At 65.6% G+C, this 27,091-nt stretch overlaps 6 protein-coding genes across 9 annotated transcripts; 2 read left to right on the top strand and 4 right to left on the bottom strand.

Moving 5' to 3' along the window:
- Window positions 1-430: 430 nt before the first annotated feature.
- Window positions 431-2,335, top strand: TMED3 (transmembrane p24 trafficking protein 3). Its single transcript, XM_015873212.3, has 3 exons — window positions 431-627; window positions 1,051-1,299; window positions 1,515-2,335. Exons 1-3 carry the CDS (start codon window positions 475-477, stop codon window positions 1,749-1,751), a joined length of 639 nt encoding a protein of 212 aa, XP_015728698.3. The 5' UTR covers window positions 431-474; the 3' UTR covers window positions 1,752-2,335.
- Window positions 2,336-3,311: 976 nt separating this feature from the next.
- Window positions 3,312-5,860, bottom strand: LOC107318988 (putative gonadotropin-releasing hormone II receptor). Of its 3 annotated transcripts, none has more exons than XM_085515147.1 (4): window positions 5,378-5,860; window positions 4,489-4,962; window positions 4,124-4,328; window positions 3,312-3,974 (listed from the first exon to the last, which is right to left on the bottom strand). In XM_085515147.1, the coding sequence occupies exons 1-4, from the start codon at window positions 5,390-5,392 to the stop codon at window positions 3,520-3,522; spliced, it is 1,149 nt and encodes a 382-aa protein (XP_085371273.1). In that variant the 5' UTR covers window positions 5,393-5,860; the 3' UTR covers window positions 3,312-3,519. The 3 variants fall into 3 exon arrangements, with proteins under 3 accessions (XP_085371273.1, XP_085371272.1, XP_085371270.1); XM_085515146.1 differs by having other exon boundaries at window positions 4,489-5,042; window positions 5,378-5,722; XM_085515144.1 differs by having other exon boundaries at window positions 4,489-5,045; window positions 5,378-5,561.
- A 630-nt stretch (window positions 5,861-6,490) lies between these two features.
- On the bottom strand, window positions 6,491-7,941 carry LOC107318991 (uncharacterized). Its single transcript, XM_015873460.3, has 2 exons — window positions 7,093-7,941; window positions 6,491-6,729 (listed from the first exon to the last, which is right to left on the bottom strand). The coding sequence occupies exons 1-2, from the start codon at window positions 7,939-7,941 to the stop codon at window positions 6,667-6,669; spliced, it is 912 nt and encodes a 303-aa protein (XP_015728946.2). The 3' UTR covers window positions 6,491-6,666.
- Window positions 7,942-10,374: 2,433 nt separating this feature from the next.
- On the top strand, window positions 10,375-11,797 carry LOC107318989 (uncharacterized). The gene is made up of 2 exons (XM_015873459.3): window positions 10,375-11,386; window positions 11,603-11,797. Exons 1-2 carry the CDS (start codon window positions 10,520-10,522, stop codon window positions 11,705-11,707), a joined length of 972 nt encoding a protein of 323 aa, XP_015728945.2. The 5' UTR covers window positions 10,375-10,519; the 3' UTR covers window positions 11,708-11,797.
- Window positions 11,798-12,282: 485 nt separating this feature from the next.
- Window positions 12,283-20,440, bottom strand: ANPEP (alanyl aminopeptidase, membrane). Of its 2 annotated transcripts, none has more exons than XM_085515143.1 (21): window positions 20,310-20,440; window positions 17,022-17,918; window positions 16,681-16,823; window positions 16,474-16,610; window positions 16,271-16,397; window positions 16,033-16,187; window positions 15,848-15,961; window positions 15,325-15,468; window positions 15,162-15,227; window positions 14,975-15,040; window positions 14,650-14,822; window positions 14,478-14,554; window positions 14,250-14,383; window positions 14,123-14,178; window positions 13,890-14,037; window positions 13,718-13,809; window positions 13,457-13,567; window positions 13,221-13,388; window positions 13,007-13,147; window positions 12,793-12,874; window positions 12,283-12,652 (listed from the first exon to the last, which is right to left on the bottom strand). In XM_085515143.1, exons 2-21 carry the CDS (start codon window positions 17,609-17,611, stop codon window positions 12,494-12,496), a joined length of 2,883 nt encoding a protein of 960 aa, XP_085371269.1. In that variant the 5' UTR covers window positions 17,612-17,918; window positions 20,310-20,440; the 3' UTR covers window positions 12,283-12,493. The 2 variants fall into 2 exon arrangements, with proteins under 2 accessions (XP_085371269.1, XP_085371268.1); XM_085515142.1 differs by lacking the exon at window positions 20,310-20,440 and adding an exon at window positions 19,237-19,598.
- Window positions 20,441-21,159: 719 nt separating this feature from the next.
- Window positions 21,160-25,708, bottom strand: AP3S2 (adaptor related protein complex 3 subunit sigma 2). Its single transcript, XM_085515057.1, has 5 exons — window positions 25,087-25,708; window positions 23,047-25,008; window positions 22,521-22,664; window positions 21,950-22,152; window positions 21,160-21,631 (listed from the first exon to the last, which is right to left on the bottom strand). The coding sequence occupies exons 1-5, from the start codon at window positions 25,288-25,290 to the stop codon at window positions 21,502-21,504; spliced, it is 2,643 nt and encodes an 880-aa protein (XP_085371183.1). The 5' UTR covers window positions 25,291-25,708; the 3' UTR covers window positions 21,160-21,501.
- Between the last annotated feature and the right edge of the window lie 1,383 nt (window positions 25,709-27,091).

Below are 27,091 nucleotides of genomic sequence, written 5' to 3'. Positions count from 1 at the left end.
GTTGCTCAGATGTTTTACAGGCGGGTTTTCAGGCACACTTTATCGCTAACCATGAAGTCCGTCTTCCATTTTCGGCTGAGGATTCCCAGATCCCAGGTTTCCATTCACACATATCCCGATATCTCTATTGTCGACTCTCTCACAGCGTTGGTGCAAACGCGGCTCAGCTCCTCCCTGCGCGGGGGTTGTGAGCGCGCATCGCACTGCGGAAACGCGCATCTCACTGCGCGGACGCGGGGCAGCGCCACAGCGCAGCAGCTGCCGCTCGGTGCGCGGTGCGGGGCTGACGCCGTGTGACGGACGGCGGTTCTACATCCCCGCGCTGCCCGCAGCCTCCCGCCTCCCCCTCCGTCCCCCGGCCCCGCACGGAGCCGCCCCCGCCCGGAAGCGCCGCGGCGCCGCCACGTCAGGGGGGGGAACGGCCACGGGCGGGGCGATCGCGGGGCCGAGGGGAGCGGGACGGAGCGGTGCGGGATGAGGGGCAGGATGCGGGGCTGGGTTCTGGCCCTGCTGCTGGGCGCGCTGCGCGCAAGCGGCACCGAGCTGACTTTCGAGCTGCCCGACAGCGACAAGCAGTGCTTCCACCAGGAGCTGCAGCGAGGCCTCAAGTTCACGCTGGACTACCAGGTACGGCCCTGCCCCTACCTGTGTCCCCACCCGTGCCCCCCAGCCTCCGCAGAGCCCCGAGCGGGGCAACCCCCGCAGCTCGCCCCTGCGCCCCCCGTCCCCCCTGTGCTGCCCCGGGAGCTGTTCCCAGACTCGTGCCCAGCAGTGCTCACATCAGAGCCGTTTGGGACGTGCTCACAGTGGCCCCCCGTAGGGGCTGTCCCTCCGTGCATCCTGCCCGTGCCCCCCCCAGCCTGGCCCCTGCTGATGGTGGGCATAGTGGCACGGTGCCCGTGCTGCTCGGGACATGGCTGTGCGCGTGGCACGTTTGGGGGCAGCACTGCTCCGCCCGTGGTGCCGGGTTTCATAGTTTCATAGTTTCATAGTTTCGTGCGGGTTGGGTTCTCGGGGTCCAGCAGGTGCTGCCCACATCTCCCTGTGCAGGTGATCACCGGGGGCCACTACGATGTCGACTGCTACATCGAGGACCCCAACGGCCGCGCCATCTACAGGGAGACCAAGAAGCAGTACGACAGCTTCCCGCACCACACTGAGCTCGCGGGGATCTACACCTTCTGCTTCAGCAATGAGTTTTCCACGTTCTCCCACAAAACCGTCTACTTCAACCTCCAGGTGGGCGACGAGCCGCCCATCCTGCCCGACATGGGCACCCGCGTCACCGCTCTGACTCAGGTGCGTTGCAGCATGTGGCCAAACGGCACAGCCCCGTGCACAGCGCTCGCTCCCTCCCCCTGTGCTGCATGCAGAAGTGCCGCCATCCTCCTGGTGGCAGAGCGGAGCCGCGGTGCCAGGCTGGGGCACGGAACCCTCGCTGAGCCGCATGGTGTCCCGCTGCCCCCCCGCCCCAGCCGTGCCCCGTGGGTAACACTTCGTGCCTGTCCCCCCAGATGGAGTCCGCCTGCGTCACCATCCACGAGGCGCTGAACGCAGTGATCGACTCCCAGACTCATTACCGCCTGCGGGAAGCGCAGGACCGCAGCCGGGCTGAGGATCTCAACGGGCGAGTCTCGTATTGGTCGGTTGGGGAAACCGTCATCCTGTTCGTGGTCAGCGTTGGGCAAGTGATGCTGCTCAAAAGTTTCTTCACGGAGAAGAGGCCGGGCAGCAGCGCAGCTGGCACCTAATGCCACGGCTGTGCCCGTCCCAAACTGCAGGAGGGGCCGGGGTCTCATGGTGCTGCAGCAGGGACGTGGCTGGGGATGGAACGGGGAGAGCTGGCGTTGCTCACCCGGTGGAGAACAGCTGCCGAGCGCCAACATCCCCACATCCATCCTCCCCAGCAGCAGCCCCCGGGATGTCACCTGCCCCCACCGCTGCCAGGCCACCTCTGGGCTACGTGCTGCCAGCACAGCTCAGCCCCTCACATGCAGGGCTAGAATCCAGCCGCGTGCACACAGCTCCCTGCTGTTTCTGCAGTGGGCAGGTTGTCCCCCGAGCACACACAGCATCTCCCACGTTGGAGTTTCAGCAGGGGCTCTTGGCTTGTTTATTTCATCTGCTTCTCCCTGTGCCACATTTCCTAGGCCACAGGAGTAAGCAGCATGTTCCACAGAGGATATTTTTGTACTTGCCCGAGTCCATGCCAGAGCCCCATCCCCTCCCCTTAGTCCCAGCCCCCAGGGGCAGTTCACTGCAGCACCCGGCCTGTTCCAGCAGCACCACTTTGTCCTTCCACTTTGCCACTTCAAAATAAACCCACATGACTCTGTTCCTGCTGCTGTTATTGGACGCTGCTCCCAGCACGGCATGGCAAGCTCCTGCCCCATTGTGTCCCCAGTGCTGTCAGCACCTTTGCATGGCCACTGCCCTCCCGGGTGTCCAGCAAGATGCTGCTCCCTGTGTATGGCTGCCCCTGCAGCGCCATGCCATGCGGTCATGGTGTGGGATCAGGGCATCAGCACCATCCTTCGGCCCTGCCATCACCACCCTGCAGGGACTGTAACTCTGCTCAGCTCTCCCTGCTCCCTGCAGCTACTGTGGGGCTCTTGTGGTGCCCCCAGAGCCCAGTCTGCCCTGGGCCGTGTCCAGCCCTGCTGCAGAACAATGTGCAGGGGTGGGTGCCCAAAGCTCACTGTGCCCATCCTGCCCATGCACCTTCTGGAGTGATGCCAGACTCCTCCTGCAGCCCTCTGTCCAAGGGGATGCGTTTTGGCAGCTCCAGATTCCTCCCATCACCACTGCCCACTTGTGCTCTGTGCCAGGTCCAGCTTCAGGATCTATCAAATGCACTTACGGCACAACTCCATGTGCCAGATCCAGGGAACCCCACTGAGGAGTGGCTCTCGCTGCCCACTCCCCCACCAGCAGCTCCCACCCTTGTAGGCATCCCACCCACAGCCCACCGTGGGCCAGAGCTGCAGCCCCCACAGTAGCCGAGCAGCACAGCTGTGTGCCTGGCCCTGGCAGCACTGCTGGCCTTGGAGCAGCTGCTGTGCTGCTGGGTGCTGCCGGTCCCACACCTCGCAACGACCTTCAGCAGCAGCCCAGCTCCTGTTCCCAGCAGCAGCCGAGTGCAGGGCTGGCACAGGACCAGAAGGACTGCAGGCCCTGTGCTGTGCAGCCCCCAGCAGTGCTGTGGGGATGGCAGCACCACCCTGGCCTTGGGGACAACTGCCAGCAACAGCTCCCTGTACGACCCATCCCCAGCCCCTGTGCTGCCCACATCCAGGGATGCAGGCAGCACATGAAATGGCCACAGGATGCTTTATTGCTGCAGTGTGCTCCAGCATGTAATATAAATGGGTGCAGAGAGGGAAGAAGGATGGTTCACACCCACCTGGCTGTAGGAGCAGCTCTGCTCTACCACTTACAGAGGGAATTTGGAGCGGAGCCCCCACCGCCTGCCCTCACTGCTCACAGAGTGCCATCCTCATGGCATCAGGCTGCCCCGGCTCACAACGCGCTGCTCTGGCAGGAACCAGCCCCAGTGGGAACCCCCAGCTCCATGGGTGGCTGTGGCTCCTCTGTGCCCCCTATACACTGCCTGCCCCGCAGGGATGAGGCTGAACAGGAGAAGGAACCCGTGGCTGGGGAGGGTGGCTCAGGCTCCGAGCTGCGCCCACAGGGACAGCCGCAGCGCCTCTGGAAGGGGATGGTGAAGAGCCCATAGGTGATGGGGTCCAGGCAGGCATTGAAGAGGCCAAAGATGAAGAGGATGTGGGAGAGGGACGGTGGGACCTTCTGCTGCATGACCCGTGGGCAGAACCAGTACCACAGCCCCAGCAGATAGTAGGGGGTCCAGCAGAGGATGAAGGAGGAGACGATGACCAGGCTCATCTTCAGAGTGCGTAGCCGTGCCCGTGGGATGTTGTTCCCGGAGCACCGCAGTGCCACGTCCCTGGAGGAGACTGAAACGTGGCAATGGGACCAGTGAGCAGAGGGCTCGGCCACATAGGCAGGATGGGAACTCCCTCCCAAGGAGGGAGCGAGGACCTCCACCATCCTGGCCAAGGCTGCACACTGGTCTACCTGCAGCCCCCCTGCCAGCCCCACTCACAGAGACTGGAGCCCATGCGCCGGGAGATCTCCAGCAGGATGCGCGTGTAGCAGCACACCATGATGAGCAGCGGCAGCAGGAAGAGGCAGGTGAAGCTCAGCATGTTGTAGAGGGTCTCGTGCCAGGGCTGCGGGAAGCTGCCGCGCGTGGTGCACTGCGTGAAGTTGTGCGGGGCGTGCAGGGTGACGGTGTGGAACAGGAACAGCTGGAAGCAAAGCAGAGGTGGGGAGGGGCTGAGACGGAGCTCCCCAGGGCGGCACCCAGGGGTCTCGGGTCTCACCAGAGCTGCACTGCCACCCCCGAGGAGTCCCTGGGCCCCCCCAGGAGCGCAGGGTGTGCGGGGCAGGGCAGGGCAGGGCAGGCACCTGCGGCACAGCGAGCGCAGCGCTGAGCATCCACGCGGCACGGAGCATGGCGCGGATCCTGCGCCGAGCACGGGCGATGGCCAACGGGCGCAGGATGGCGGCCTGCCGGTCCAGGCTGATGACCACGGTGACGAAGGCGGAGGCGTACATGGCCAGCAGGCGCAGGTACATGAGGAGGCGGCAGGCCAGGTCACCCGCCCGCCACTGCAGCGTGATGTTCCAGATGGCGTCCAGCGGCATCACCACCACCGTCACCAGCAGGTCGGCCGCAGCCAGGTGCCGCAGCAGCAGGCGGATGTGGGAGCGCCCGCCGCCCCCCCGGCCCCCCGCCGCCCGCAGCACCGCCACGTTGCAGCCGGCCGAGAGCACAAAGAGCACGAGGGTGGCTGCCACGCGGGCCTGAGCGGCGGGCGAGAAGGTGGGGAGCAGCAGCGGCTCCTCGGCGCCCTCGGGACGGGGGCTCCAGGCACAGCCCTGCTTGGGGTGGGACACGCTGCTGGAGGGCTCCGTGCTGACGTTCCCCACCGCGGGGCCTGGGTCCAGCCAGCCCCCTCCTGCTGTGACAGGCAGATGGACAGAGCGACCCATGCAGGGCTGGGGGTACTCAGGGGACAGGGAGACCTACTGACCCACCCAGGAGCCCATGTCAGCTCACGGCATTCCCATCTGCAGCCCCCACACCCCGTAGAGCTACGGGATTCCGGCATCTCAGATAAGCACAGGAAAGTGGTCTCAGCCTTCCTTAGCCCCCCGCCTGCCCCAGGCCATTAATGCTACCCTGTCCACTCCACCCCAGAGCATCCCTCGTGGTCCTCCTGCTCAGGGATAAGGGCGCCCCCCAGTGCGGGAGCCCCCAGGTGCAGCACCCCACGCTCCCCGCACACCTCACCTGCAGCCGCCGCATCCTGCCCCGCTCCCGCGCCGAGCCGGGCCATGTCGGGGCTGTTCAAACACCACCCGCTCAGCGCTCCCACATTGGCACCAGCCGCATCCAGCCGGGACACACGCAGCAGGGCCGGCACTGCAGCACTCTGCTGCCTGCAGCCACCTCCGCCAGCCGCTGCCCGCGGGACGCCCTTGGCAGCTCAGGTTGCTCCTTGACGTAGCCAACCTGCGTGGAACGACTCCGTCCTTTATCCTGCATCACCCACACAGAGATGAGCGTGAGCAGCCTCATGCATACAGAGACATGTGCACACACACATACAGTGTATCTCCAGCCCGTGCCTGCACCCAGGAGCTGAGGGGTGCCCGGAGCTGGGACTACCGCTGCGGGGCGGCGTGTGGGGGGCACAGTGCTCGTTGTTTTGGGGCGTATCGTTCGTGGGGACTCAAAGATCCACAGATCCCATCCCCGCCTCCCAGCTGCTCCGCAGGATCACGGCTGCAGGCTGGGGGAGGGGAGCGCGGCTCTTTTGCATCTCAAAGGCTGCGTCTCCCAGGCGGAGGGCATTACCGTAATTAGCAAGTCACCTCAGTCATTTCACAGATAAGTGGGGCTCATTAGCCCTGCAGACCTCCTGCCCCAGGGATCCCGGTGCGCATTAGCATCTGCCCGCCAGCCCCGGGATGGGGCTCTGCACCGCTCGACACCCCGAGTCGCGGGGATCCCTTACGGCCCCGTACCCGCCCTCCAACCGGCACCCGCGGGGTCTCCACCCGGCCGAGTGCAGCCCCCAGGTGACCCTGCGACGTGGGGCCTCCCAGGCTCCGGGCACGGGCTGCGGGCATCGCTCAGCTGTCACTGAGCCGCACCTGGGCAGAGCTGGTGAGCTCCATTCCCAGAGCTGGAGGTGTCTGTCCTGATACCTCCCGGCAATTGCTTTCCCAGATGCCGTCCCCAGCCGCATGGTGCCGGCTCAGGGTCCCGCAGAGATGCTGGCTCTGTGTGACAGCCCTGGTGCGGTTTCCCCAGCTCTGCTGTCCTCTCAGCCCCACCGTGTTGACTGTGTACGTTGCACCCATCCCGCGCCCAGCAGCTGCTGCAGAAATGGCCACGTGATGATACTCAGAGTGAGCAAAAGGGTTTATTTATATACAGTCACAGTATATTATGTACAGTCACGGCCAGCATGGATCCAGGCTCCAAGCACCTCGTCTACACCACCCCCCAGCTGTCCGAGGGGGGGACACGTCTCGGTGGGTCCTGCAAGTCATGGACATCCGATGGTGCATCGCTCAGTGCTGGAGCTGAGGTGGGAGCAGAGCTTCCAACAGGGAGAGCAGATCTGCTGAGATGTCCTATGGGGAAGAGAGAGTTGGTGAGGAAAGTACGGCCAAGGCAGGGATGCAGGGCAGGGCTGTGTGCGGGACAGCAGCATTTGGGGTTGGCAGAGCCCACCATCATGAGGGCACCAGCAGGATTCTGTGCCAGCTGACGGGAGCCCAACTGATGCACCGGGGAAGGTGGCAGCAGCTGAAGGCTCCAAGCACCCCACATACATGTGCCACAGGATAGATGGGGGTCCTCTCCACTCCCAATCCCAGATCACATCACTGTGACCCCAACCCTACTTCCACACCACCACAGGAGCACTCCGAGCCCACCAGAGAGATTGTGCTCAGCCCCACATTAGTATCCCAGCTCCACGGCCGCACACATACCTGGGTGACCATCTCTGCATCCACAGAGTCTGGCAGCAGCAGCCCCCCGTCCAGGATGGGGTCACCGGGATGGTCCGGAGAGGTCCCTGCCACTGCGCAGTGAGGAGGGGATGGCCAGGAGGACACGCTGGAGGCCGGAGCACCGTGCAGTGCTGGGGGACTCCCCGCGGTGGGGCTGTAGGAGGGTGATGACCAGAGCCCCATCTCCATGTCAGGAACCCCGTGCAGCTCCGGGCAGGTCTCCATCACGGGGCCAGTAGAGAGCGGCCCCCAGGTCCTCATCCCCGCATCCAAAGCCCCGTGCAGATCCGGGGGGCTCCCCCAACCCTCCGAGCTGGGGGGCGAAGCGTCCCACGGGGCCGGGGGGCGCAGCCGGGGGTGCGGGGGCTGGCAGCAGCCCAGGCCCTGGGGGCAGAGCGGGCAGTGGCGGGGGGCCGCCCCCCGGCGCAGCAGCAGCACCTCCTCGCTGAGGCCCAGCAGCGCCGAGAGGTGGGCGATGTAGCGGGTGGCGAGGCGCAGGGTCTCGATCTTGGTGAGGCTCTGCCCGGCGGGCGCCAGCGCGGGCGGCAGGTAGTGCCGCAGCCGGTGCATGGCCTGCGCCAGCCGCCGCATCCGCAGCTTCTCCCTCTCGCTGGCGCTCTGCCGTGGGCCCCCGGCCACCCCTGAGCCCCTCCTGCCCGCGGGACCGCGGCGCGGTGCCCTGGCAGGGGGTGAGAGGCCGCAGGAATCGGGTGACGGTGCCGGCGAGCTGCTGCTGTAGCCCTCGGGCTCGGGGACTGCGGGGAGACCCCAGTCGAGCGGTGGAGACGCGGTGCGCAGCGCGAGGCTGGGAGCTGCCGGGTGGGCCATGGCTGAGGGCTGGGAGCCGCCGGCCCCGGAGCCCCGGCTTTATGCTGGGCCGGAGGTGTGAAGTGGCACCTCCATGGCCGGCGTCGGCAGCACTTCAAAGGCGGGGGCCGAGGGCAGCCATCCTTTGAACAGGAGGGTGAGGATTTTTACCCCGGCGGTGTGAGGCTGCTCCGTGCTGCCCACCCCCCCAGCACTGCCCGCACCCCAGCAGCAGTGCTGGCACAGGGCAGGAGGAGCCCCCCCCCCAGCAGCGATGCACACGGGGTGTCTGCAGTGCGGTCAGCTGCTGGGCCGGCAGCGGGCTGAGCACGGCGAGCTCTGCGCTGCAATGCATGCTGCAGACACTGGGGCTGGCGCATTTCTCTGTCTGCACCACGTCCCCAGTGCAGCAGTCCCAGAGCCCAGCTCTGCACTGTCCCGCCCCATCCTGATCCCCAGTGTGACCCGCAGGGCCAGGCTGTGTCCAGCACCATGCCCCCATCCCCGTCCTCAGCCGGGCAACGGGCTTTGCCCAGCTCCCCCCCACCCCCCGCAGTCCCGCTAATGGCATTTCACATGCTGGTACTAACGAGCCCTGACGCCTGCGGAGCCGCCTGGCTCTGCCTGCACCCGGTGCCCAAAGTCCGCTGCTGTGACTGACATCTCCCGCGCTGCAGCCCCGACTCCCACCTGCCCCCATTTTCCCCTCAGCTCTGACCCTATAACCCCGATCCCGATCTCCAGTCCCTGCAGCGGCACCCACGGGTGGCGCAGCGCCGCAGCCCCGGCCCCTCCTGGCACGCACGGACCCGTCCCCACTGCAGGGGCTGGGAGGGGGCTGGGATGGGGCCCCCCGCCGCGTTCCCAGGCCCCGCACAGGAGTCGCGCGCTGCGGGTGTAAAGGTTTCCAGGGAAACCCGGCACCGCGAGGGAAGGAAAATAGATCAGGGAGATCCAGGAAGGCCGGGGGTGGAGCATCCCCGTAACACAGCGCGGCACGGGGTGAAGCACCGCTCATGGGGCGCAGAGCCGGGCCCAGGGCACGGAGCAGGACGTGGGGCGCGGAGCCGGCTGCAGTCACGGGGCGCTGCTCCCCGGGAAGTGCTGACCGTGGGGCTGCGTGAGCCACCCCTGCGTCAGCAACATCACATGGAAGTCATTCGGTTTTCCCCTCACACGCTGTGACACGGAGGTGGTGAAATCAGCCCTGACTACAGGTCACCCCCAGTGGGGCCGTGGCTCATCTGCGCTGCTCTCCACACGGGGCAGTGCCGGTACCGGACCTCCATCCCTGAGAAGTCACATCGCATGGATGTCGCTGAGCAGTGCCAACAAACAGGGCCCCCCCTGCGCACCTCCTGGCTGCCATTGAGCTCACGCTGTTCCCAGCACTGATGGAGCCACACACAGCCCGGGGCGCCCCGTGCTGGCAGGGCACATCGCTGCAGGGCACCCCAGCACCCAGCACCAGCTCCCAGCTGTCTGCCACCACCCGCACTGCCCAGCTGGATGTCACAAGGACACCAGCCGCCATTTCCCACCCTGCGGATGCTACAGACACAGCAGATATGCTGATGATTTCACAGAGGAAGAAGTGCCCCTGTGCTGTCCCACTCAAGGTCTGAGATCATTGGAACACTGTACAGCACTGTGCTCGGGCTCCTGACGTCACCTGCGCACCCACAGGGCTGGAGCTGCAGGGGGACATGGGGATCTGCAGAGGATCCAGCCCATAGGTGCTGTTTAGGGGTGCTCAGAGGGAGCTCTGCACCCACAGGTACAGCCCTGGGCACGGCCCCTTCCCCACATGTCCCCTTGTGCAGCCCCGGCGCTGCCTCCCCCCCCGTTCCCAGACCCCCTCCTGTGTCTCATTAGCTGACGAGCTCCCGGGTAATGAGTTTTGCGGCCCTGCTGGGCAGCCACTTCCCACCTCCCTCTGTGTTTAGACAAGTGCTGGAGTGCGGCCAGGGCCGGGGTCAGAGCAGAGCAGAGCCTGCAGCCCCCTGTCGGGGAGCCGGGATCCTCCACTCCCTCCAGGCTGCGCTATTGGAGTGCAGTGCAGGGCACTGCGGTGAGGGTGCAGGGCCTGGGGTCTGCAGCAGCTGGGCAAGAAGCATGGCTCAGTGTACGTCCACACCCACACAGTGTGCCCAGCTGCACATAAGCACCTCAGGGACACACAGCAGCATCCCACAGAGCCAGGGAGACCAAAGCAGGGGCACACAAAGGGCAGAGTGGTGTGGGGATGCCAGGATTGCTGGCAATGGAAGGTCAAGGCCTCGCTGCCCCATAGCGCTGTGCCACAGTGCAGGTGCTGGCAGGGCTGCTCAACACGTTAGCATCTCTCATGACCGTGTGAATTGGTCCTTGCACACTTCCCAGCACCGGGCAGTGCCAATTAAGGGCTGGAGGAGTCAGAACTGACACCTCTGCAAATGGGTCCAGCTTTCCCAGGCTCCCGGCCCAGTTGCAGCCCACGCCATGTAGGTTTTGACACCTCCAGGTGGCCACAGAAGTGTCACCTCGCACCTCGGGCCCACATAAAGCCAGGGCTGCCAAAGGACCCCCGGACGTGTGCAGCCCCAGAGCAGAACCCACCATGGCCGGGTCCCCACTGCCGCCCCACGGCCTCCAGGCCCCAACAGCCGCCTCCCTGACCCCACCTGGGGAGCTCTGCAGGCCCGGCAGCGGGGCTGGGCTGAGGCGGTGCAGGGGTCCCACGGGCAGGAGGGGCTCAGGGGTGGCCGGGGGCCCACGGCAGAGCGCCAGCGAGAGGGAGAAGCTGCGGATGCGGCGGCTGGCGCAGGCCATGCACCGGCTGCGGCACTACCTGCCGCCCGCGCTGGCGCCCGCCGGGCAGAGCCTCACCAAGATCGAGACCCTGCGCCTCGCCACCCGCTACATCGCCCACCTCTCGGCGCTGCTGGGCCTCAGCGAGGAGGTGCTGCTGCTGCGCCGGGGGGCGGCCCCCCGCCACTGCCCGCTCTGCCCCCAGGGCCTGGGCTGCTGCCAGCCCCCGCACCCCCGGCTGCGCCCCCCGGCCCCGAGGGACGCTTCGCCCCCCAGCTCGGAGGGTTGGGGGAGCCCCCCAGATCTGCACGGGGCTTTGGATGCAGGGATGGGGACGTGGGGGCCGCTCTCTACTGGCCCCGTGATGGAGACCTGCCCGGAGCTGCACGGGGTTCCTGACATGGAGATGGGGCTCTGGTCATCACCCTCCTACAGCCCCACCGCGGGGAGTCCCCCAGCACTGCATGGGACACCGGGCTCCATGTCACAGCCCTCACCATCATCGCTGTGCAGCATCAGAGCAGAGACCCCACTGGAGCCCCTCCAGAGATACATGACAGCCAAAGGCACCGGGACAGAGCCCTCCTGCTGCATGGAGCCTGCAGTTCCTTCCCTGCATCCTGGGATGAAAGCAAAGGCCATGGAACCCTCAGGACTCCCCACATGTGGCTCTCAGGTACACATGGGTGCATGTGGGCTGGCGGTAGAGTCTGGGATGTGGTGGAGTGGGATGGAGGATGCTCTTGCTGTGCACATGTGTGCCATGATGAGGGTGACTGCATGGGGCGAGGGAACAGCACAAAGCACATGGAGCTGCAGAGCCAGCCCAGGATGCATGCACAGGGCCACAGCACTGTCCCACACAGCCACCTGACACGCAGCCTTTCTGCAGATCGGCAGCCCCCTGGACCTGGACATGTTCATCTCCTCCGACGTCCACGCGACCCCTGTCCTGCCTGGCTGCAGCCCCGCACGGTGCTGGGGGTGGTGGAGCTGATGTGCTGCCTGCAGCTGATGACACAGCATGGGGACAGTGCCAAGGGGCACTGCAGGACACTGGGAGGGGCTCCCCATTAAAGCTGCTGCGTGTTGATGCACTTTGCCTCGTTATTGCTGGGCTCCTGCTCGCTGCGCCCCAACACGGGAAGGGGCCCTGGGAGGGGGGGGGGGCGTGGGAGGGCAATGCTCAGCCTTCACCCCCACCTTACACACCTCGATGTACTGCCCCCAGATTCGGGGCTCATCCCGGTGCATCCCACAGCCCAGAGATGTCCCCAGGGCTGGGGTAACAGAGAAGCCCCACCTCTGGGCTCCCGCAGCCCTCCACCTGGGCGCCCCCTCGCCTTTCTGCATCCACGAGTGTTTGGGGTTGGGGCTGGAGGCGCTGTGCCATCCCCCCGCAGCGCCGCGGTCGAGCTCACACGCAGCCGTCAGACGGAGGGGCCGAGCGCTGGCGTCGGCGCAGCCCCCGGAGCCACTTAGCACCGGGCTCCTAACAGCCTGGGTCTGCCTCCGCTCCGGCCATTTCCTGCCCCGGCCCCGCTCAGCCCCACAGCCACGGCCACACCGCGCTCCCGTGCCCCTCTTTATTTACAAGACCCCACGTCTGGCACGAGCCCTCGCTGTGCCCGGCCCCGTGCCCCCCCCGCCCATCATCCAGGCGCCGGGCGCTTCCCGTCACGAGCAGCGAAGGGCTCAGCGGGGCCGGGCCGGGGTGGGCGCGGGACGGCGACGGAGCGGACGAGAGACCGGGCCGGCTGCGGGGAGCGGCAGCGGAGCAGGGTTAACTGGAGGCGGTCTCGGCCAGGAACCAGGAGTGCACGAGCTCCTTGTTCTCCTTCACCCAGTTGATGTTGGTCCTCGTCCGCTCCAGCGCCTGCTCCAGGGCGCGCGTCCCAGAGCCGAAGCCGATGTCCTGGTTGTCAGCCTTGAACTGCTCCAGCTGCGAGGGGGGGACAGAAGGGATGGGGCGGTGCGGGGACCCCGCAGCCAGCACCCCGTGTCGGCAACCGGAGCCGGGCACACACAGGGCTCGGCGGGACAGAGAGACCCGGGTATAGGTGCCAGCCGGCAGCCGCTCACCTGCTGCAGCTCAAACTCGGTGTTAAAGCGCTGAGTGACGGATGAAATCAGCCGAGAGAAGGAGAAGGAGCCTCCGCCGTACCTGGGGGAGGGGACGGATGGCTGAGCCGGGGCTGCGGGGCGCAGCGCTGCCCCGTGTTGGAGCTGCCCAGGGTCCCCCCTCCCGGCACGCAGGAGACCGCAGCTGCTGCTCCCAGCCCCACGCGGTGCTCACTGGCCAAAAAGTGTCTTCCAGTTGCCGCGGATGAAATCCCAGGCCAGCGGCTGCCCCACCACGTTGCTGGCGATGCTGTTGATGGTGGAGGTGGCATCCTGCTTGCGGATCTTGGTGGGGTCAATGGTGTACTGCAGGTACCTGTGCGGGGGGAGCTGCCAGGTGAGAAGCTCTGCGGGCAGAGCCTGTTCCCCCCCCTCAGCCCTGCACCCACCGCTGCAGGATCCAGGTCTCAGTGCTGCAGGTCAGGGCCGTACGCAGCTTGTCGGCCTCGGACACCACAGGAGCCTCGAGGAAGCGCTCCCATATGAAGTCCCACGCCTCCTCGCCGCCCGTGGCCACAGCGCTGCAGTAGATGGCAGAGCGCAGATTCGGGGTGATGCTGTTGGGGAGAGACATCTCAGCACGGAGCCCTCGCTGTGCCCGGCCCTGCAGCACTGCAGCACTCACGGGTTGTTGCTGACATTCTGCTTCCACTGCTGGAAGAGCGCGGTGGCCAGCTGCTGGCACTCAGCGATGCCGTAGGAGCAGGCTGTGCTGATGGCGTTGATCTCACTGTACCTGGGGGGGAAGGAGCAGCCCGTGGGGCTGGGATGGGTGCACAGCCTCGGGCACCCACTTGGGGGGCTGCGCATCCCCCCTGGAGCACACTGCAGTGAGCACCACACGGCACCCAGGGCAGCAGGCAGCCCAGAGCTCTGCGGCACTCACTGATCCATCAGGTTGTCGGGGACGGAGGTCCAGTTGTTGGTGACATACTTATAGTGCTCAAACAGCGGCGTCACTTGCTTCTGGATGTATTTCTGCAGAGCGGGTGTGCAGGGCTCAGCGTGCAGCCCACACAGCAGCCCTGGCCCTCAGCACCCCCCGGGGCTGCGCTCACCGTCATGGCCCCGAACACTTCGCTGCGGTCGAACATCAGCTTGAAGTAGTGCAGGTTGTTGAGCGCTGCCTGCCACGGCATGTACTCCGTCTCCCCGCTCAGGAAGCGTGTGGTATTCAGTGCCAACGTCACGCTGACTTGCCGTGCCCTGCAGCAGGGAGATGGCAGCATGGAGATCTCTGTGCCCTCTATGCCAAGCAACCCACCGCGTGCTGCCCAGCTGCCCCGCTCACCTGGCCAGGTTGAAGGCATCATCAATGATCTGCGCCCGGTTGATGACGGGGATGACCTGGGGGAGAGCAGAGCCAGTGCCACAGGGCAGCGCCAGAACAGGGTGTGTGGGACAGGAGTGTCACGTACCTGGTGGTTGTTGGACAGCTGCTGCAGGAGCTGGTCCCAGTTCTCCTGGTTGTAGTTGACACGGAAGTAACCGCTGACATTGAGGTTCAGCAGGAGCCAGGTGGAGCTGCCCACACTGAAGTTGCTGTTGGTATCTGTGGGGGCGGAGGGGTTCAGCTCCTACCCCAAACCCACCAGCACAAGGCAGGGGGGACAGCCAGCCCCCAGCCCAGACCCTGAGCACCGTACCTGAGACGTCCACCAGCCAATACATGTCCCCAGTTCTGCTGGGCGTCATCCAGGTGATGGGGACAATCCAGGTGTAGCTGTGCAGGGGACACAAGGTCAATAGACATCTCTTACCACCCACTGCCCCCAGCTCCTCCACACTCCACAACACCAGTGTCCTGGCCCTGCTCACTTGAACACAGAAGGTCTCTCCACTGTGGAGCTGGAGTCCAGAAGGAAGTGGCTCTGCTGGACGCTGCCAGTGAGTGTGTTGACAGTGACCACAGGGAAACCCATCTGCAGCGTCCAGCGGTCCATGATGGCACTGATAGTGGTGGGCAGCAGCACGTTGCTCTTGTTGACAGCCTGCAAGAGGCGTTGGCAGTGTTTCCTGGTTCTATGGGGCCCAGCACCATGCGGGAACTGCACCCCTCGCCCAGGGGAGACTGCAGCCACCAGAACTGGAGGGGGGTTGGGAGGGTGGGAGCAGCACAGAGAGCAGCCCACCCCGCTCATACCTCCTGCAGGTGCTCCCACAGGTCTGTGTACACGGTGTTTCCATAGGCGAAGGTGTGGAGGTAGGACTGCGGGAGAGCACCGGGAGAGCTGGGTGGGCAGGGGCAGAGGACCCCCGTGGAGCCCCAGGGAGGGACCACCTGCCACAACCACCTGCACCACAGCACAGCCCAGCAACCCCTGGCTCACCTGCAGCCCCAACTTGAACACATCTTCAGAGAGGAAATCAGAGAGCATCCGCAGCACCGACGCGCCCTGCGGAGAGAGCAGTGAGGCTCTGAGCACACAGCCCCACAGAGACCACCCTGCGACCCCGCGCTCCCAGACCCTGCACCCGAGACAGAGCACCCACCTTGCTGTAGGCGATGGAGTCAAAGACCTCACTGATCTGTGCTGGGGTGTTGATCTCATCCTCGCGGAAGGTGAGTGGGTGGGAGGTGGTCAGGGCATCGGTTGCCATCACCGTGTACAATTCATTCAGCACCATCAGGTCTTTCTGCAGGGGTCGGTGCAGCCATCAGTGCATAGTAGGGCAGCGCCTGGGCACTGGACAGCAGGGAATGCCTGTGCCCTCACCCCGTATCCATGCCCCGTGCCCATGCCTTGTGCCACATGCCTGTCCCCCTTGCCCTATACACATGCCTCATGCCCCACACCCATGTTCCACACCCCATACACGTTCCCCATGTCCTGTATCTGTGCTCTACAGAGCATACCCATACTCTGTACCCTATAACTCTGCTCTGCACTCCACACACGTGCCCCAAGTCCCACACACATGCCCCACATCCCATACACATGCCCCACATCCCATACACATGCCCCACATCCCATACACATGCCCTATGCCCGTGGCCACTGGCACCAGCACTCACAATGTTCCAGGTGGGCTCTGCTGAGTCTGCACCCAGGTACTCCACATAGGAGGCAAAGCCCTCGTTCAACCACAGGTCGTTCCACCACCGCAGCGTCACCAGGTTCCCAAACCACTGCAGAGGAGTGGAGCACCATGTCAGCAGGGCACCGTGTCCCCAGGGGTAAGTGGGGGCCCAGCAGGTACCTGATGGGCCAGCTCGTGAGCGATGACGGTCAACACTCGCTCCTTGTTGCCAATGGAGGAATAGGCATTGTCATAGAGCAGCGAGTTCTCCCTGTAGGTGACCAGCCCCCAGTTCTCCATCGCACCTGCATTGAAGTCAGGCAGGCCGACCTGATCTGGGGGATGGAGAGGTGCCATTGGCGCATGGCCACAGCTGGAGCAGCTGCCAGCAGCACAGCCCCACGCCCCCCACACCCACCAGACTTGGGCAGCGGGTAAGAAGTGTTGTAGTGTTCCTCAAAGAATCTGAGGATGGGTCCGGTCTTCTGGAGAGCATATGCGCCCTGCCCTTCAGCAATGGCTGTGGGGCGGCCCCAGATGCGGATCTGAGAGGAGAGATGGTGCCAGGCTCTGCTGCTGCCCAGGCTGTGCCCTGGGTGTGGGGCACGGTGCTCAGCTCACCTGCACCGGCCCAGTGTTGTTTTCTACATATTCGAACTGGCTGACGATGAAGGCCAGCAGGTAGGTGGACATCTTGGGTGTGGGGTTGAACTGGGTGACATTCCAGCTCTGTCCATCCATCTGCAGCTCGTAGGTGTCTGTGGGGAGCAGGGAACGGCTCAGCCACCCGCCCGCCCACCCGGCACAGAGCTCCCCCACCCCACTCACTGTTGGCAGGCATGTTGGAGATGGCCTTGTGACTGGAGGGGTGGATCATCGTCACCGTGAAGACAGCCTTCATGGCCGGCTCATCAAAGCAGGGGAAGGCTTTTCTTGCATCGGGGGCCTGCATCTGTGTGGTGGCCACCACCCTGCAAGCGAACCCATCAGTACCACAGCACCCGGCCTCTGCGGCCCCTCTGCCAAGGGCTGACAGCCCTCGGGGAGCCAGAGTCCCTGGGCTCACCCTGCCCGCACAGAGGGGCACACAGACTGTGCCCTGCACTCCTGGCTCCACAGCCACCTCACCCCACAGCACCATGCCCCCTCCCCTCCAGCCCTGCACCTACTTGGTGACGTTGCCCTCGGTGTACTCGCTGCGGTAGAATCCAGCCAGATCGTCGGCCAGCTCCCCGGTGAAGTCGCTGAAGAGTCGGTAGCGCTGGCCCTGCTGCAGCGGCGCAGCCAGCTGCACCACCAGGTACTGAGTGTTGGTCTCCAGCCACGTCCTGCTGATGGAGGGCGGCGCGGAGCCGTCCACCGCGTGCAGCGAGGCGTGGAAGTTGCCCTGCATCGTGTAGTTCAGCTTGTTGCTGTGGATCAGGATGAGGTCCGTGGCTTCCTCGCAGATGAAGACCACGCTGCTGTTGCCCCTGAAGATGTACATGTTGTTGGCGTCGGGCGTCAGGAAGGGCTGCAGCGTCACCTCGTATCTCTCCGGCTTCAGCGCCGTCGGCAGCCGCCAGCGGTTCCAGGGGTTGTTGGGGGCAGCGGTGGTGCTGGCCGTGGTGGTGGCGTCGGGGCCGCCGCTGCCTCCCGTCGATTTGTTCTTCTCCTGCGCGTACACCACGGACAGCGCGATGATGGTGGCCACGGCGCCCAGCGCCAGCACGATGCCCACGATGCCCACGCTCTTGCTGATGAAGAAGCCGGCTGCCATGGCGGGGCCGAGGAGCGGCGCGCGGAGGAGCTGTGCTGGGCTGGCACGGCTTTTAGCCTCTTGCTCCCGTGGGGTTTATTAGTCCAAGTTAATGGGTGAACGATTAAACGACCATGAGGCTCAGGGTGGCGACGGACCCCTGCGAGGAGCTTTCCGTCCGCCCACCTCCCCGCCCCGCAGCAGCGCTAATCCCGAGTGCTGGGGCAGGACGGGAGCTCAGTGTTGCACCACCGGGGCTGGGCAGCACGGCAGTAGGCACGGCTTCGGGCCAGGGCTGCTGGCATCCCTCCAGGGCCCCGGTGTAGCCCTGCAAAAGGAGGGACAGAGCGGGGTCACAGCCAGCAGCCACGTCCCCTCTGCACCATCGGGTAGGCGGTGCAGCAGGGTGGGTGCTGGCCCCCAGCATGGGCACATCCAGGGCCCCCTGTGCAGGCAGGGAGAGCATCGCATCGCAGCTGGGGGTCCTTAGGGCCAAGGAAGAGCTCCCCTGCCAGCAGCCCTCTCAGAGTGCAGGGCTGCATTACCAGCTGTGCGCCGGGAGTTCAAACTCCAGCACTAACGAACCCTGCACAGTCTGGCACATGCCCAGCAGCCCGTGTACCCCCTGAGCTGGGGGTCCCGACCTGCACAGCACACAGCTGGGAGAACGCTGGTGGGCCTGGGGGGCTCAGCTTGGCCTGCACACCCCAGCTGGGAGCTGAGCAAAGGCACCGGGCCCGATGCACTGCACGTGGCACGTGGGGCGGGACACGGTTTCCCTGTGCACCTGCCAACATGGGAGAGCAGCCCCAGCCCCACCGGGCCGAGCCCCCTTGAGCTCTGCCCAGGGCTGCCGTGGGCACGGCCAAAGACAGTGGAGCAAAGTCCCCATGCAGGGCAGGGTGGGGAAGAGGAAACATTCTGTGCACCTCGGCCTGGGACTAGAAACTCATTTTCCCAAGGTCTGATACCTCCAGCAGTGTAACCCAGGCTGGTACTGCTGGCAGTGGTACAGGAGCAAAGGGCAAAGCTGGGCAGAGGCTGAGCGGTGTCCTCAGGGCACTGCAGTTCCCAGGTGTGCTCAGCACTGTGCCCTGTGCCCAGCAGCTCCCAGGTGCCCATCTCTGAGGCTGAGGAGCAGTTCTACTTGCCCACACATCCCCTGCCTTGCATGGCTCCACCATATACACTGCCCTACAAAGGCGCTGTGTCAGGGAACACCATACCCCGAATCACGGCTGGGGGTGCTGCCTGGAGCCCGGGGGTGCAGCTGTGCCCCCCACGCAGACCTATCGGCGCCGCACTCCGGGCATTCGATCCCACTCCTCCCACCGCTGCCAGCTGCCCCCAGCCCCGCCTGCCCCCCAGCCCGCAAACATCGCCCCGCAGGCGGGCACGGAATCGACACCTCCGGCCCCGGGGCACGCAGACAGGGGCTCACCCCACGGACTCCCCCCTCCCCCCCCCAAACACACACACCCCATTGCCCTCCGGAGCTGCTCTCTCGCTCCGTCTCCCAGTGCCCCTCCCGGAGCCCTCGCTCACACCGCGCTCCATTCCCCCATGCAGCCGCAGCCCCCGCCCTCCCGCCCGGCCCGCGGAGCCCCGGCAGACCCCAGCCCCGGCCCCATCCGTGCCCCACTCACCGCCCCGCACTCAGCCGCGGTGAAACGCGGCCCCCCCGGCTCCCGTCGGGGCGCCGACCGCCGCTCACCGCTCCGCTCCGCTGCCCCGTTAGCTCGGGCGGCAGAGGGAGGAAAGTTTCCTCCCCGAGCTCCAAGGGAAGTAACCTGAACCGCTGCTCGGCACCTTAACCCCTGGGCTGCTGACTGAGGGGCGGGCAGAGGGGGTCCCGGAACGGACACCGTGTGTCCAGCACAAGGCCGGGGCCCGGCACAGGGCAGGCACCCCAGGTCTGGGTGTAGGAGACGTCCCAGATGCACCACTGCCCTGCCTGGGAGGCACTGCTCGGAGGCACCAGCCTTTACCAGCACTCAACCTCAGAAGTGTCAGGGAAAGGAACAGGGCAGCGCTCAGCAGCAATACCACCGAGCTGTGCCCACCCAGCACCCAGGCAGCCTGCAAACCATCCCTGATTGGGAGTGCCACACCACTCAGCCCCTGCCCAGCACCCCATGTCCCACCAGGAATCCCACATCCCTCCCAGCTCCATGAGTCCCACCTGGCGCTGCCTGTCCCTACAGGGCCGGGTGGATGTGGATCGATTTGCAGTTCCAAGGAAGCAGGGCTGGAGTGTTTCTCCCCTGGGACTGAGTGTTCTCGCCCAGTCCTTGGCAGGGTGAGGGCAAACACTTTGGCTTGGGGTGTGCAGGTGCCCACAGAGGGGCTGGGCACATGCCAGGTTCCTTTTGTCCACATCCCCCACCTCACCAGTAGTGAGGGATGTGAAAGATGGGGGAGATCCCAAAAGCAAACCAAGCTCAGAGGAACCCTGCACCCATGGGTGCCAAGCACAGCCCAGCCCAGGACAGGGCAGCACCTGACAGCCATTCAGGGCCAGGATGGGGCCCCAGCACCAGCTCTTGCTTCCCCAGTCCAGGCAGCTGGGGAGCACAGTGTTGGGTGTCCCTGCTGGGCTCAGGGCTTCAGCGCTCCTGGGTTGGGGACAGGGACAGGGGCTCAGCCCATCCCATTCTCCCTGCCCCGTCCTGTATGTGCCAAGGCCAGGGGTGCAACAAGGAGCAGCAGAGGGACTTACCCAGCTCTGTGCTTCCCAGCTCCAGCATGACACAGGAAAGGGTGGTGGGGATGCAGCCAGTACCGGAGGTGCCAGAACATCTCGTCATGTGCAGTGAGGCACGTCCTGCACCAGTGACCACCACAGCACTGGGCTGGAGAAAAGGCACTGCCCACTGCAGCCAGGATCCCCCCAGCCCCACTCCCCAAGTCCCCCCACATTCCGGACCTGGGCAGGAGCACCACACCGAGTCCCCCCTGCCCCGACCCCTCAGACCCCCACAATCACCAGAACCCATTCCCTCCCCTCCCCCCCGACTCGTATCTCTGCACTGCCCACAGCTCCCACCACCGCATGGCAGCCATGCGGCAGCAGCAGGAGGGCGGGCAGCAATGAAGAGGTGTCTCGGCCCAGTGACCCCCGTGACCAGCTGGGGAAGGGTTAAGTGGTGGGGAGGGGAGAGCAGAAAAATTCCTTCCAAGCAGAGTCACTGTTTCCCTGCCAGGGGAAGTGGAGGCAGAGCCCGCGGGAGCGCAGCTGGAGGGAGGGAAACGGCGCAGGAAGAGGCCCCTGCGCCCAGGGCAGGATGGTGGCCAGGAGGGGCCGAGGGGCACCTCCATTCTGAGATAGGGCTGCCCAGCCCTGCACTCACTGGCTGTTGGCCCCAGGCACTGATGGGCAGCAATGAGGACAGGAGATAACAGGCTTCCACACCCCAGCAGGAGGCAATGACCTGCCCCCAGCAGCAGGCTGGCAGGCACCTTGCCACAGAGCCACACTGCCACAACCCCACAGGCAGCACCCACGGCCCCATTTCCCCCCCACCGGCCAGACCCACAGCCCCATCCCAGCAGCACACACCACAGACAGGTTCACACAGTGGTTTATTTGGAGAAGGACACGCTCTCTGCTCACATGCATGTGTTCCTGGCACGGCACGGCACGCTGGCAGCTCTCAGCAGCTCACACCCCTCTGCCCTGCCCCATGACGTCAGTGCCAACCTCACAGGGCCCCAGCAGGAGCAGGGTGGGCAGGGGGACACAGGGGGACAGTCTGTGGGTGGGCAGGGGGACACAGGCAGGCAGAGAGAGCTCCGCACTAGGAGGGTGGAGGAGCAGCACCACCGCGTCTCCACCACGGCCACGGGCACATTTCTGCACTGAGGAATCCCAAGAGGAGTCAGCCCCAGATCCGGCCCCCACAGCAGGACACTCACATGAACTGTGACAGGTTGGGCACTTTGATGCCGATGTCCCCGATGTTGATGTTACGTGGGATCTCCGGCAGGTTGATGTTCTTCATGGCTGAGACGGTGCAGGATGGCGCAGCCGAGAGCCCCCCCCTGGGGAGCAGTGTGTGCTGTGCCAGCCCCACACCCACATCCCAGCCCTGCTGGCACTGCACGCTGCATCCTCACCATGACAGCACCAACAGGCCAGAAAGGTTTCACTGTGTGCTATTAACCTTGACAGCGCAGCAACACCCACGTGCTGGTTGCTCCCTGAACCCCTCGATGGGGAGCACCCACCCTGCGCTCCCTCCCTGGGGACATGCAGGCTGAGAGCACCTGGGGAGGCCCCACTGCCCACAGCTCACTGGCTCCTGCAAGGCACCCGGAGCCCACCCTGCCCTGTACCCACACCTGGGCACCAAACCCCACATGCTGCCGCTCACCTCCGCCTTCTCCAGTTTGCTCTGTGCCTCCACCTGTGCCACGATCTCATTCATGCTGGTTTCCAGCACCATTCCACCAATCACCAGCTCCTGCAGGATATAGTGCATCTGCAAGGAGAGAGCAGCATGTGGCCCCAGCGTGCCACAGGGCAAACCTGGCCACTGCCCCATACCAGCCCCACACCTCCCCTGCACCCCAGGATGGAACAGAGACAGCACTGAGCAGCAAGCTGCCCCCCAGCACACACAGACACGGCCCAGGATGGGGTCTGGAACATGAGAACCAGAGTGCAGGTGGCTGTGCCACGCCACTGCAACACACCTTTGGTCATGGCAGCAACACAGCACAGCTCTCTGCTGAGCCAGCATTTTCCAACAGCGCCCCTGCACAGATAACTGATTTATGGGTTTCTGGTTGCTTCCATGATAAAGGTTGTTACTGGAAGATGGTTGTTACGATATCGGTTTATGGCCCATGATAGCTGACTGTGCTTGTAAATACTGCACGACAAACATCACCAGAGCAATGCAGTGAGAAATAAAACGGTGCCACGAACCTCTCCCTGAGCAGGGGAAAACCCAGCAGTGAGCTCAGCGCCCGCCCCGCGCTGCCCATCAGGGATGCAGGAAACCGGGCTCCTTTTGGACCTGGCATCAGCCCAGCTTGGACCCGACCCAGCCGGGCAGCGGTCCCGAGAAACCTTTGTTTTGCAAGGAACAATCCGTGTCCTCTCTGGGACCCTGCAGCTGCTGAGCAAAACACGCTGCGCTCTGAGGCAGAGCCACGGGACGGCACCCAGCAGCGCGCACTGCGCGGGGCACAGCACGGCCAAACATCATGGCTGTGGGGCTGGGTGTGAGCACTGCATGTATGAGAGCCGGGGGGCTGAGCCGGGAGTCAGCCCAGCACAAACCCTCCTTTCTCCCTCCTCTGGGTCTCCGAATCCTCACCAACACAGAGCAGAGGAGGGCGGCTCACGCTGCTCACAGCGCCAGGTCCCGGCCCCATAGGAGCACACTGTGCCCGATGCACAGCAGCAGACAGGGCTGTCGCCCCCACCCCCACGTGTTCCTCCTTCCTCACCGCTCCCCCCCCTCCTTTCCCTTCCTTTGATAAGAGCACTTTTCCTGACAAGATAACCGGCCTGGCGACATCTCTGCAGCTGGGAGCCAACCCAACGGCACGGTCAGAGTAACCAGGTTTGAGCGGCCTGAGCTGCCCTGAGCACTGGAGCAAACCTCCACGTCCATTTCTCTGTCCCAGAGCTCAGAAGTTGGGATCCAAAACAGGAAGGGAACGCTTCCAGCACCGCTGATTTTCCCCCTTGCTTTTTGCTCCTTATCGCCCCGCACTGCACTGTGCACAGCCCCACTATGTGCAGCTCCACCCGGGACATCAAAGCAGGATGTTTCCTGCCCCAGGTTCTGTCCCCCCGAGGAGGAAGCGCAGCGGCTGCGCTCAAACCAAAGTTTATCAAACACCGTGTTCCAAACGCTTCCATTGTTCCTGTTTATTTCCCCCTTTAACTCCATGTTGTGCTGCGCTGCAGCGAGGGGCAAAGTGCTCACACAGCCACATGGAGCTCCATCCAAGCTCAGAGCCAGGAGCTGCTCCCAGGGCTCAGGTGGGGAACAGCGCGGGATGAGGAGCGTGATGCACAGCTCGCGCTGGGACGAGCCCACGCGGAACACGACGCACAACGTGCCGTAGTGCCGGTACATGAGCCATAGTGCCGGTACATGGGCCGCAGTGCCGGTACATGGGCCGCAGTGCCGGTACATGAGCTGTAGTGCCGGTACATGAGCTGTAGTGCCGGTACATGAGCCGTAGTACCGGTACATGAGCCATAGTGCCGGTACATGAGCCGTAGTGCCGGTACATGAGCCGTAGTGCCGGTACATGAGCCGTAGTGCCGGTACATGGGCCGCAGTGCCGGTACATGGGCCGCAGTGCCGGTACATGGGCCGCAGTGCCGGTACATGAGCTGTAGTGCCGGTACATGAGCCGTAGTACCGGTACATGAGCCATAGTGCCGGTACATGAGCCATAGTGCCGGTACATGAGCCGTAGTGCCGGTACATGAGCCGTAGTGCCGGTACATGAGCCGTAGTGCCGGTACATGAGCCGTAGTACCGGTACATGAGCCGTAGTGCCGGTACATGAGCCGTAGTGCCGGTACATGAGCCGCAGTGCCGGTACATGAGCTGTAGTGCCGGTACATGAGCCGTAGTACCGGTACATGAGCCGCAGTGCTGGTACATGAGCCGTAGTGCCGGTACATGAGCTGTAGTGCCGGTACATGAGCCATAGTGCCGGTACATGAGCTGTAGTGCCGGTACATGAGCCGTAGAGCTGGTACATGAGCCGCAGTGCCGGTACATGAGCTGTAGTGCCGGTACATGAGCTGTAGTGCCGGTACATGAGCCGCAGTGCCGGTACATGAGCCGCAGTGCCGGTACATGAGCCGCAGTGCTGGTACATGAGCCGTAGTGCCGGTACATGAGCTGTAGTGCCGGTACATGAGCCATAGTGCCGGTACATGAGCTGTAGTGCCGGTACATGAGCCGTAGAGCTGGTACATGAGCCGCAGTGCCGGTACATGAGCTGTAGTGCCGGTACATGAGCTGTAGTGCCGGTACATGAGCCGCAGTGCCGGTACATGAGCCGCAGTGCCGGTACATGAGCCGCAGTGCTGGTACATGAGCCGTAGTGCCGGTACATGAGCTGTAGTGCCGGTACATGAGCCATAGTGCCGGTACATGAGCTGTAGTGCCGGTACATGAGCCGTAGAGCTGGTACATGAGCCGCAGTGCCGGTACATGAGCTGTAGTGCCGGTACATGAGCTGTAGTGCCGGTACATGAGCCGCAGTGCCGGTACATGAGCCGCAGTGCCGGTACATGAGCCGCAGTGCTGGTACATGAGCCGTAGTGCCGGTACATGAGCCGTAGTGCCGGTACATGAGCTGTAGTGCCGGTACATGAGCCGTAGTGCCGGTACATGAGCCGTAGTGCCGGTACATGAGCTGTAGTGCCGGTACATGAGCTGTAGTGCCGGTACATGAGCCGCCGCTCGTTGCCGCCGCACACACGGCGGGGTGGCGGTTCAGGCCCGCACAGCTCACAGACCCCCCCGCACCGCCGGGAGCTGCGGACCCGCCCGTGGCGCGTGGAACGTGTCGCGCAGGATCCGCCGCTGCGTCTCCCGGTCCAGCGGGCACCGAACGGACCCGGCCCCGCGCAGCGCCCCGACCTGCACCAGGTGCCGGTAGCAGCGGACGAGCCGCGTGTTGCCGTGGTTGTTGAACACCGGGACGGCGCTGATCATCGCGGCGGCTGCACGACGCGCTCGGAACCGGAACCGGAACCGGGGCGCGGCGGACTCATTCTCCCCCCACCCCCGCGAAGCCCCCGCCCCACCCGGAGACGCGCCGGGACGAAGCGGCTGCTGCTCCGCCAGGGGGCGACACAGCGCAGCGGGACCGGGGCGGGCGGCGCTCACGGCGGACACGCGCACACACGTACGCGGCCTGGGGAGCCAATGGCTGCGCGGGGACTCCCGGCCCGGCGAGCCGATTGGCTGCAGGTGTCACCGCCGCCGATCGCCATTGGCTGAGGCTGCGGCCGGGATCGCGTCCGCACGCTCTGATTGGCTGCGGCCGGGAGGCGGCAGGGGGAGCGGCCGCCGCCGTCCGTTGGGTCCGGCCCGACGACCGCGGGGATCCTTCCGTCAGCTCCGATTGGCTGCGGCCGCGAATCAAATACCGCCTCTGAGCCGGTGCGCGCGCTGTGATTGGCTGCGGCCGCTGCGTTACCAAAAGCGCCGCGTCCGTTGGCTGAGGGTGCTGCAGGAGTCGAATCTGATTGGCTGAGTCTCGTGTGCTGCTGGAAGGATCGTGTCCGCGCGCTCCGATTGGCCGAGGCCGCTGGGCTGAGTCCGCCCGTTACCGGCTGCCGGGGCGCAGCGGGACCGTGTCGGTGTCGGTCCGGGCGGGTGGGGACGGGGAGCGATAAGGGGCGATAAGGGGCGATAAGGAGGAGCCGCGCCCCGTGCCCGCGGGATGCGGCTGTCGGAGCTGCCGCCCCATGGCAGCCTTACCCCCCGTCCTTCCCGCTCCACGGGCCGGTACCGGCGCGGTTTGTGCTGCCGGGCTGTTCCCGTTCCCGCCGTTCCCGCCGTTCCCGGTAACGGAACGTGCCGCTCGTTTCCTCCCCCACGCGCCGCCGCGGGGCCGGAGCTCGGGGCTCCGCGGGGATCCGGGCCGCGCGCCGCCATTGGCTGCTTGGCGGAGGGTCCGCTCAGCGCGCACGCCGATTGGCTGACGGCCGATCCCCCCGGGCGGCCCGAGCTGACCGCCGCCCCGAGCCCGTCCCCGCCGCCCGAACCGGCCGCAGCCCCGGGGGGACAAGGCCACGATCCGCCCCATCGCCCCGTCCCGGGTCACCGGGCCGCCCTGCACACGGCGGCGGACGCTCACGGTGACGGCTGTGCTCGGTCACACCGTCCATGTACCGGCGGTGCCGGTTTCACATCACAATGCGGAAACCGGAGCGCGAACGGGCCGCGTGTGCGAACAAAGCGCCGCGTTCCAGACACCCCCGAGCGGCGGCGTCAGCCCGGCCCCGCGCTGCCGTGGCGATGAGCTCGGTCCGGTACCCCCGCACCCATCGCACCCCGTCCTCCCCCCCCCCCCCTCCTCCCCACCTCCCCGGGCCCCGAGCGGCGCCCCCCGGCCACGGGCCGCTCTGCGGATCCAGGGAGGGGGGAAGTTCCGCCCGGCCGGGCTCGTTCCGTGCGGAGCAGCCGCTCCCCTCGCGCTGCCCGTGTTACCGTGGCTCCGGGTGGGGCCGGCAGCAGCCCCGCGCCGCGCCCCCTCGTGCCGCCGCCCCCGGAGCGACCCGCGCGTCCCCGCCGGGCGGGCGGCCTCGGGGCCGGGGCTGCGGGCGGGGGCCGCTCCCGACCCGCGGCTACGGGTGGTGGCGGCGGCCCGGGCCCGGCGGGGCGGGGAGGGTCTCGATGGCCGCCCCCGCTCCGGGCAGCGCCGCGCCCCGCAGCTTTGTTCCGCGGTGCCGGGAGCGGGGCCGGGCTCCGGGCAACTGCCGGCGGCCGGAGCGGGCCGGGGGGGCGG

Source organism: Coturnix japonica, chromosome 14 (genome assembly GCF_054131305.1).
Source record: "Coturnix japonica strain WE chromosome 14, WE-NBRP24, whole genome shotgun sequence".
Taxonomy (NCBI): domain Eukaryota; kingdom Metazoa; phylum Chordata; class Aves; order Galliformes; family Phasianidae; genus Coturnix; species Coturnix japonica.
The sequence above is the reverse complement of the archived record's forward strand: the minus strand, read 5'-3'. Positions and strand labels throughout refer to the sequence as shown.